Consider the following 10,716-nt stretch of genomic DNA (forward strand, 5'->3'; position numbering starts at 1 on the left):
AGAGACTAGGGATGGATTTGGGATAGGCTGAATACATGGGCTATTCGAGGGCACAGTCATCAATAGGGAATAATCAAATCCCTTCACCACAGCCACTCCCTCAAAAGCAGCTCAGCCACTCAGAACACAGGTTGACCATGCAGGTTGCATAATGCTATGCTGTGTTTGAAGACCATTCTGGGAGTTACTGCAGGAACATGAAAAGTGAGGTAGTGAGTAATACTGTACTGTAATACCTTTCTCCTGTCTTGCTGTGTCTCTCTCTGAGAAGAGACTCGGGTCTTTAGAGATACCCTGTTGAAGTAAAGGTTACTCTAACAGGACACACAGTAGTTCAGCGTAGCTCAGTTGGTAGAGCAGGTGGGTTCTATTCCCATGGGGGACCAGTATGAAAATGTATTCACTCGCTCTGGATAAGAGTGTCTGGTAAAAGCTTGTTGCACAAGGGAGCAGCAAACAAACTCCTTACAAAGTCATGATGAACCCTTTACCTCCTAAAGCCTAGATGTAGTTTCACCATGAGTACAGAGAATGGCTTTACAAAGTCATGATGAACCCTTTACCTCCTAAAGCCTAGATGTAGTTTCTCCAGGAGTACAGAGAATGGCTTTACAAAGTCATGATGAACCCTTTACCTCCTAAAGCCTAGATGTAGTTTCTCCATGAGTACAGAGAATGGCTTTACAAAGTCATGATGAACCCTTTACCGCCTAAAGCCTAGATGTAGTTTCTCCATGAGTACAGAGAATGGCTTTACAAAGTCATGATGAACCCTTTACCTCCTAAAGCCTAGATGTAGTTTCTCCATGAGTACAGAGAAGGGCTTTACAAAGATATGATGAACCCTTTACCTCCTAAAGCCTAGATGTAGTTTCTCCATGAGTACAGAGAATGGCTTTACAAAGTCATGATGAACCCTTTACCTCCTAAAGCCTAGATGTAGTTTCTCCATGAGTACAGAGAAGGGCTTTACAAAGTCATGATGAACCCTTTACCTCCTAAAGCCTAGATGTAGTTTCTCCATGAGTACAGAGAATGGCTTTACAATGATATGATGAACCCTTTACCTCCTAAAGCCTAGATGTAGTTTCTCCATGAGTACAGAGAATGGCTTTACAAAGTCATGATGAACCCTTTACATCCTAAAGCCTAGATGTAGTTTATCCATGAGTACAGAGAATGGCTTTACAAAGTCATGATGAACCCTTTACCTCCTAAAGCCTAGATGTAGTTTCTCCATGAGTACAGAGAATGGCTTTACAAAGTCATGATGAACCCTTTACCTCCTAAAGCCTAGATGTAGTTTCTCCATGAGTACAGAGAATGGCTTTACAAAGTCATGATGAACCCTTTACCTCCTAAAGCCTAGATGTAGTTTCTCCATGAGTACAGAGAATGGCTTTACAAAGTCATGATGAACCCTTTACCTCCTAAAGCCTAGATGTAGTTTCTCCATGAGTACAGAGAATGGCTTTACAAAGTCATGATGAACCCTTTACCTCCTAAAGCCTAGATGTAGTTTCTCCATGAGTACAGAGAATGGCTTTACAAAGTCATGATGAACCCTTTACCTCCTAAAGCCTAGATGTAGTTTCTCCATGAGTACAGAGAATGGCTTTACAAAGTCATGATGAACCCTTTACCTCCTAAAGCCTAGATGTAGTTTCTCCATGAGTACAGAGAATGGCTTTACAAAGTCATGATGAACCCTTTACCTCCTAAAGCCTAGATGTAGTTTCTCCATGAGTACAGAGAATGGCTTTACAAAGTCATGATGAACCCTTTACCTCCTAAAGCCTAGATGTAGTTTCTCCATGAGTACAGAGAATGGCTTTACAAAGTCATGATGAACCCTTTACCTCCTAAAGCCTAGATGTAGTTTCTCCATGAGTACAGAGAAGGGCTTTACAAAAGATATGAGATATGAGTAGGATAACAATAGGATTTATTAGAACATAATCAACAAGCGCATGTGTGGTCGGAACCAAACAGAGAATCAATTAAGCCCCAAATAACATGAATGAAAATAGTGGGCCGTGTCACCTTACTGAATCACAGAAATATCAAGGTGGATCATTATGGAGCCCTACGTATCGTTTAAAATAGAATAATTCAGGTTTGTTTAAATCAAACAGAGTGCATGCAGAAAAGTGCTGACCTCAATCAGTCTGGTTGGGGAGGAGGAATGGGGATGGAGGGGTGGGGTAGACAAACTAAATCTTATAGACCTTCGCCTAATGTGATGCTACAGTGCTAATAATGAAGGCCTGCTCAATGTGTATACTCATTTGGTGTGTGTGTGTGTGTGTGTGTGTGTGTGTGTGTGTGTGTGTGTGTGTGTGTGTGTGTGTGTGTGTGTGTGTGTGTGTGTGTGTGTGTGTGTGTGTGTGTGTGTGTGTGTGTGTGTGTGTGTGTGTGTGTGTGTGTGTGTGTGTGTGTTTTTGATAGAGACAGACTGTCAAATGGGGTGACAGTGACAATGATAGAAACATATATACGTAGTTTTGTGCTCCTGATGACTAATAAATAATAAACTAAATTACAGATGGACATGACATTCCTTTCAACATTAATATCTCTTCAAGATCACTCAACTTTCCTGCAAAATGCAACATCTCCTTATCTGTCTCAATTACCTCCTTTTCTGACTCCGCCCCCAACCAACAAGTAACATCTTAAAGGTCCAATGCAGCCGTTTTTATCTCAAAATCAAATCATTTCTGGGTAACAATTAAGTACCTTACTGTGATTATTTTCAAGTAAATGGTCAATAAGAAACAAAAAAAAGAAACAAAAAAAAGAACAAAGTCCTGGAGGAGGTGTTTTGCTAGACTTGTCTGGGACTGGTCTGAGATGGGAGGGGAACAGAGACAAATAGCTGTTATTGGCAGGGAGGTTTGGAACACTCTTTATTATTCGTCTATTTACCACCTGATGATGTCACCAGGCAGACCAAAACTCCATCCCACCCGAAAAGGGTGAAATTTCAGGCGTTCTTTTACAACAGCTCTTAAACTAAAAGGGTATTATTATAATATTATTCCAACCTCATAGAGTGGAAATATATGTATAAAACACATTGAAATCCGTTTTTGACTGCACTGGGCCTTTACATGATATGGAACTTCAAATGATCAATTGGTTTGAGTTGAATGACATTGCTTGAAACCCATTTCCCTGTCACATGTGTTCTCCCTATTTAAGGCCATTCAAAAATACATGATGGATATAGAACATCCTTTATATAACAATAACCATTATATTACCTGCACGGGATTAATATAAAGTCCTCAGATTCTACTGATCTCATTGATAATACCAAGCAAACATCATGTTCTCTGATGATTATTGTATTTCAATTTGAAAAAATATAACGGACCATATTTAATAATGTTCAGGCCTAGTGTTTAATTTGGTAGTGGATTAAATGTATTGCAGTCTAATGATAGGAGAACAGTCTGGCAATAGTTTTCTAACAAACCAGCAGTACAGTTATTGAACTGGCAATCTGAGTGTCCCTCTGTCGCCCTCGTGTGGTCAATATCTGTAATGTCATTCTGCAGCGAATGAGCATCAAGTGCGCACTGGAGAGTACGTCTCTCGTTCAGACTCGCGGCGGCCTTTCTAGATAATTCGTTGAACTTTCATATGAAAACTGTAGCAAGAAAATGGGAACACAATGGTGCATTTATATTACCCTTCGGACGAAACTTGATTCATTCATTGGGCCATTTTCAATTCTGCATCTCCAAATGACGTATCCCCCTCTTTCTCTCATTTGTATCACCAGCTACAATCATAGTTGCACGCCTTCTCGACTCTAGCCTACCTTAAGTAGGCTACCATTGCAGAGTGGCAGCGGAATTCACATATCCTTGCCAACAGCAGCACAACTAAAAATGTAATCAAGCCACTAGAAATGTCAATGTATCATTCTGCAATGCACAGACAGACACAGCACAGTATAGCGCTATACCAAACACATTACCTCTACGTTGTTCACAAACGTTCCGTGGTAGCACCCTTTTCATTTCATTTCAGAGTTTTTATTAAGAAGGCTATACCAGACGCAAATTCACTATACATTGATTTAACATTACCTTTACAATAAAATGTTCACTGAAATTACAGAATAAATATATGCAGATATTTTCTTCAAATCTTTGTGAGAGAGAAAACATTAAAAGTGCCTCCTACAAAGCCGGTAGTGTCGATGAGATAATCCGAAGCATTGTTCTTAAGAAAGTGCGTGAATTTCCAGAAAACCTTGAGCGTCATCATATAATATATTCACAAATGTTATTTTCATCCTTGGGTGAGCACGTCCTTGAGAATTGCACCCAGATATAGATAGTAGTCCTATTTAATAATAATAATAATGATACTAATATATAAAATGAAATAGAACACTGAACCATAATGTGTTACAGTATCGCTATTAACACGTGACTGATAGTTCTGAGCAAATCCCTCACCACTGCAATGGGAGCGAGTGCATGCAGCAAACTGCAAATTCATCCATTTTTATGTTTTATTTATTTCCTACAAACTTCATGTGCACGGAACCGGGGCGTTGATATATCCACGTAAAAGACAGAGAGACAGAAACATGAGCCCAACCGACACGGAGAAATCCTGCTCCAGCTCCTCTCGCGCACGGGGTTACTCATTTACTCCACTCCACCTTTTGAGATTGTATGAAGGGCTCGATTTGATGGGGTATATTTTCGGATGTTGTGATTCTCCCGGTGCCTCTCTTCCTTGGTCTCTCACCCTCCTTGGTATATAGACCAATCTGTTCCATATAAAAATAAGGGTTGATAACATTGCTGGCTACTCTGACAAAAGGCACTTCATTGAATATCTGAGAATGGCCTTTCCTCCAAAGCGATTTTGGTGGGAAAACGTTTAGTAATATACTTTTTAATTGTAATATCATGCTGCTTTTTTGTTTCGTTTTCGTCCGTGATTTTGTTCCGTCTGGGTTATGGAAAAGTGAGAGTGTGTGTTTGTATGTAGCCTATGCTATTCTCCGTGTGTTAGAACCGATATGATTTCTCCAGTACTTCGAGGTAATCCGGCTTTGTTTGAAGTTTGGCTCTTAACTCAAGATAATCGCTTTGGGATGGGTCAGGGAAGCAGCCTTTACCCACTGTGAACAGCAACGTCTCCTTGAGACGTGCGTCCTGTTGTAAGTCCGGGTATTGCATACCGGGTGGGTGTGCGTGTGCGACGTGCATATCCTTTAGTTTCGGGACCGTTCCATACAGACAGTCTACGAAGCCAACAGTCGGCTTGGGTCTCTGGCTGTCAATCACGGTGGGACACAGTCCGCCGTTCTCGTGAAATCCTGATTTATCCCCTGTATTGTGGTTTACCGTGACGATAGTGTTGAGCTGTGAGTTAGACATGGCTAGAGTCCATTCTCTCTCCTTCTCTAAGAGGGTTCGGTAATTACTGTTGTTCTCTTTTGTTTCTGCAAACTGCTCCCCTATCTCCCCCTCCCCTACCTCTCCCTCCCGGGGCTTGTAAATGGGGTTGTTGCACATCTGCGTCACAGGGTGAGGAATGTAATCATAGACGTGACCGTGACTGTGTGTGTGGCCAACGTGACCATGAGTGTGTGAATGTGTATGTGTGTGTCCGCTGGGGGGCTTTTCTGGTGAGCCTATGCTTCCACTGCTGGTCTGTCTCGGTGGATCCTCGAATATCCTGCACTGCATCTGGATTCCCGTCAGATCCACCTCAGAGCGTTTCCGGAAGGGCAGCTTCTTCCTTCTCCGCAGGACGAAGGCGAAGAGGCCCGCGGCCACGAAAACCGCTGAGATGAACAGAACGAGAAGACTGAGGATGAGGACTGATAGAGGCACCGGCCCCCTCCCCCCAGCCTCCCCCAGACCAGAGCTACCGGTGGTCATGTCATCAGAGGGGAGGAGAGCTGGGGAGGGTCCGGATGAGTATTTCATCTCTGGACAGATGATCTCAGCATCCAGAGACCTCAGATCCTTCCCAAAGGCAAAATCTGGAGTCTTACAGATGACATCACTAACCATGATGACAGAGGACAGCTTCTCCATCCAGCTTTTGAGGGGGATGATGTCACAGGAGCAGTCCCAGGGGTTCTGATGAAGGTCCACCTGGACGATGGAATGCAGGTGTTCTAGAACACCTCGCACGGGCAGGGACAGGAAGTAGTTATTGCGGAGGTTGAGTCGAGCCAGGCTTGTGCCTGCGAAGGCGTCGGTCGGGAGGGTGCGGAGGAGGTTATCGTTGAGGAAAACAAGCTGAAGGCTGGGCATGAGAGAGAATGACGCCGGCTGGATCTCACGAATCACGTTATACTCAAAATAAAGATAACTCAACGTCTGTAAGCCCCGGAACATACCGGGAGTTAGCCTCTCAATGTCGTTCCCATTCAGATACAAACTCTTCAGGTTGGGAAGGTTGATAAACGCCCCTTCCTGGACGTATGATATCCGGTTATTCCCCAAGTGTAGTAAATCCAAACTGGAAAAGTTCCAGAAATCAGACCGGTAGATTTTCTGTATTAGATTCCCGCTCAGGTAAAGTTTCTTGGCATTTAGGGGCCTGGGCAGGAGTTCTGAGATATTATGAAAGCCCTTCTCTTTACAGTTGACAGTTAGCCCCAGGTCGTTGATATGGAGGTTGCACATACACCCAGAGGGGCAGACGATAGGGATGGGGGGGCGAGTCTGGTAGCCAGCTATGGGGGGCTGGTTCTGGCCGGGATAGAGGCTACGAGGGGTTGGAGAGTTTTTGGTGGGCCTGGGCCGTTTGGTGGGTTTGACATGTCTCTCTTTGTACTCCACAGACGACGCCGTGTTGTGGAACGAAGACAGCATGGAGGAAGGTTTCGTTGGCCACGTGTTCTCGTTGTTAAATGGAGACCGGGGGATTCCCAGTTTGACCTCGATTTCCACGTCTGAAAGTAACGGACAGAGCTCACTGCGTTTGATCTCTCGTAAATCTTTCCCGTGCAAGTGGAAGGGGTACTCGCAGGTGATCTCTCCTACCAGTGCTGTGTAGGGAACGCGTTCCAACCATGTTTTTAGCTGAACTATATCACACTCACAGATCCATGGATTCTCCTCTAGCTGAATCTCCATCAGGCTCCGCCCCACATATTCCAACGTGCCCTTATATGGTAAAGTCTTTAAACGGTTTCCCCTCAGGTCCAGGTGTGTTAGTGACACCGACCTGAATAGGTAGCAGGGCAGGACTGGTATCAGATTGTCATTTAGAATGAGCACTCTGAGTTTGTGGAGGTGCCTGAAGGCTCCGCTCTCTATCCTCTTGATGACATTATAGTCCGCTTGCAGGTATTCCAAGCTTTCCAGACCCAGGAAGGTGTCATTACGGAAAACCTCTAGTTTGTTCTCATGCAGGAACAGCCGTTTCAGAATTCCCAATCCGTTAAATGCTCCGGCGTGGATGTCCTGTAGCGCATTATTCCCCAGATTAATGGACACGGCGTTGTTGAGGTGAAGAAAACTGTTGACGTACAGCTTCCTCATGGAGTTCCTCTGCAGGTTGAGTTTGAAGGGCCGCGTCCATATCTGGGAGATCTGACTGACGTTCGTAAATCCTTTGCTGTCACAGTGGACGTGAAAGACGCCCTCTTTGACTTGGCAGTAGCAGGGCTCGAAGCAGGGCTCGTCCATCTCCTCCGAGTCCTCCAGCAGTGGGATTGGGGTGGTCCATCCTAAGGCTATGGTGCTCAGCAAGGTAACCCACAGCATCCTCACTGAGACCTGATGAAGTCACGGCTATGGCAAGCCACTTCACAGCACTGCAACAGTAGAAAAGAGGGAGAGAGAGTGAGAGAGAGAGAGGGGGGATGGGAAAGGGGGCACACAAATGCGCACACACATTCACCCACATCACACACAAAGGGTAAGCGGGTGAAGAGTGAGAAAAAGAGAGGAGAGAAATATAGAGAGATATTAAATTATGGAAGGTGCGCATGGAAATGAAAGAATACAATGACATTGGCTTATTAAGGTAGCCGACTCACTGTTTAGCTCATTACACACCAACCTAAAAATTATAATAATAATAATACATCTCCCCTATTAGACCCTTGTTAAGGTCACCATATTTCACAACACCGAGGATCTACCACTAGCCTAAGGTTAAAATAAATCAAACTCAAAGATGCTTATCTCAATGAATAAATAAAGGCAACAGCAGGTGGCCGTGAAGAGAGGAGAGGAGAGGTGATCTCTCTGTATTTATTACATAACATAGCCAACCTCTCCCGGTAAATCAGACACCGGAGTTCGCTGTGTTGTTGTGAAAATTAATGACGGTGCAGGTTTCACCAGATTAATCATACCATAGCGTGAGCAGTTAACCGAGGGACTGGACAAGGACTGAGCTGTCACCATGGCTCAAGGTACGGACCAGAGAGGACTAGAGGACGTTTGGGCATTATGCCTTATTTGTCACATCTGCACTGGACCCTTTCTAATCAAAACATCAAAGTACCAACAGATCCCATATTGTTGTCTTTGGGGCAGTGGTTTGAGAACCAATTGACTGCAGACTGTTCATAGCCTACCCAAATCAGATATGTTTAGCCTAACCTCCATATGTAAATATAATATCAGATTTCAGAACAACTAGATGAACGTTAGATGACATCAGCTGCTAAAGGGATAGAGAGAGAAATACAAAGTAACTCTGAGAGGTTCTGTTGGCAAGCGCTACTCTCCTCTCCCACGCAGCACACCTGCCTGTATGGATCTGTCGTCTCCCCACCCGTGAATTCCCTTAGCCCCCGGTCCTTATGGTCATTGTAAGATAAAAAAAAGTTGTCCTTTTTTAGGGCACCTATGAAACGATTCCCTTTACCGTTGTCTCCGCTCGTGTTAAAACTGCACACGCGCAAGCACACGCACACACACACATACAGACTGCGATGAATAGTGCACTTTGTATGTTCCCAGTGCCCTGCCTCCACCATTTGGCTTGTATTTCAAATCTATGCGCTCTCCGTGGTTCTGAAATCCCATGGAAAACACATAAAACTCCCGCGGCCGCTGTCCATTAAACCGGTGGTACTGAAATACAACACAATTCCCAAAACACTCAAAAGAGAGATTCATCGATATCCAGTCAGTCCGAACGCATTCTCCCATCATTTAGCAGTTCTGCGTCCCACAGCTGGTGGTAAAGGGTTATATTCCCAAGGTATCAGCTGTTATATCCCGGGGTACCTACTCAGTTTAAGGGGATCTGACTTCACATCTCCTGCGTGTGAGGTGCCCTTGTGGCGGGGAAGGTGAGATATCCCGGTCTTCCGTTACGGGCTGTTGAGAGACGGAGAGAAGGAGAGAGGCAAAGGAAGATATGCATAGGAATGAGTCTCACACATTCATATAGCATAACGCAATCAAACCCTGCACATAGACCAAACCACAAGCTGTTAGCTGTATCCACGAAGGGACATAGGTTATGGAAACGATAGTCTACAAGGAAAAAAAAAAGGAAATGATAAATAAGGAAATTGACAATATATCTGTTGAATCTTAAAGAATTGTCAAACCTGAATAATAGTAGAAACTGGGGAATATAAAATGTATATAAAAAGCACCTATATGGCTATGAAGAGAAGCTGCTGAAACGCATGCCAAGAGTACTGCAGTTGCTTTCGTCGTGACATCGTCTCGAAACCGTTGGATATGGTAAACACATTCCCATTGATCAGATAGGATACCCAGATTCCTCTGTTCCGTTCTCATTATCAACGAGTGCTTTCCTTCCCCTTCCACGTCCGAGGCTTAGCTATATGCAACACACATAAGCATTAACACACACGTAGATGCACACACGCACCACTCACCTTACTTTGGCACTGCAATTTAACAGCATCCGGAAAAAAAGCCACTAGTTTAAATATTGTTGAATCTCTCTCTCTCTCTCTCTCTCTCTCTCTCTCTCTCTCTCTCTCTCTCTCTCTCTCTCTCTCTCTCTGCCTCTCTTCCTAAGATATTTTCCCGTTGAGCTCTCTCTCTCTCTCGGTCCCTCGCTCTCTCTCTCCTCCCGCTCTGGCAGGAGAGAGAGAAAATGAAGACGTGATTGGAATACAATGTTCTCTTTTTTTCAATCCACTTTGCTTATGATGCAGGTCCTCAGCTTGCTTGCTTCTCTCGACGAACGTTCAACAGTGTAGCAAAAGGCAAAATTGCACTCTCCTTTTGGCTTAAACTTCCCAGCACTGTCCGATGCGCTACAACCCTCTGTGGATCACAGCAAAGACTCTTTCTCGGTCGGCTCTTCTTTAGAGATCACGGGAATGAGCTTAAAGTGAAGAGAGAGGGAGCGAATGGCGAGAGAGGGGGAATAACGAGGGAAAGATGGAAGGGACGTTGCCGTTGGTTCTGGATGGTGTCGGCGGTGCTCAGAGAAAGAAGGAGGAGCGCGCGCTGACTGTCGCAATGGGAGCGCGGGTCAGGGAACTCTCTTTTTCTCTCTGTTGGAAGGGAGAGAGGCGCGTGCGTTCGTGTGTGCACCCGGGGAGGGTGGTTCTGTATACACACACACACACACACACACACACACACACACACACACACACACACACACACACACACACACACACACACACACACACACACACACACACACACACACACACACACACACACACACACACACACACACACACACACACACACACACACACACACACAC

General features: G+C 44.6%; 1 protein-coding gene across 2 annotated transcripts; it reads right to left on the minus strand.

Annotated features, from left to right (window-relative positions):
* Positions 1 to 1,928: 1,928 nt before the first annotated feature.
* LOC123992532 (SLIT and NTRK-like protein 3) lies at positions 1,929 to 10,444 on the minus strand. Of its 2 annotated transcripts, none has more exons than XM_046293737.1 (3): positions 9,866 to 10,444; positions 9,244 to 9,332; positions 1,929 to 7,810 (listed from the first exon to the last, which is right to left on the minus strand). In XM_046293737.1, exon 3 carries the CDS (start codon positions 7,758 to 7,760, stop codon positions 5,040 to 5,042), a length of 2,721 nt encoding a protein of 906 aa, XP_046149693.1. In that variant the 5' UTR covers positions 7,761 to 7,810; positions 9,244 to 9,332; positions 9,866 to 10,444; the 3' UTR covers positions 1,929 to 5,039. The 2 variants fall into 2 exon arrangements, with proteins under 2 accessions (XP_046149693.1, XP_046149694.1); XM_046293738.1 differs by lacking the exon at positions 9,866 to 10,444 and adding an exon at positions 9,617 to 9,859.
* Positions 10,445 to 10,716: the final 272 nt, after the last annotated feature.

The sequence above is a fragment of the Oncorhynchus gorbuscha genome, linkage group LG13 (assembly GCF_021184085.1).
Source record: "Oncorhynchus gorbuscha isolate QuinsamMale2020 ecotype Even-year linkage group LG13, OgorEven_v1.0, whole genome shotgun sequence".
In the NCBI taxonomy this organism is placed as follows: Eukaryota; Metazoa; Chordata; class Actinopteri; order Salmoniformes; family Salmonidae; genus Oncorhynchus; species Oncorhynchus gorbuscha.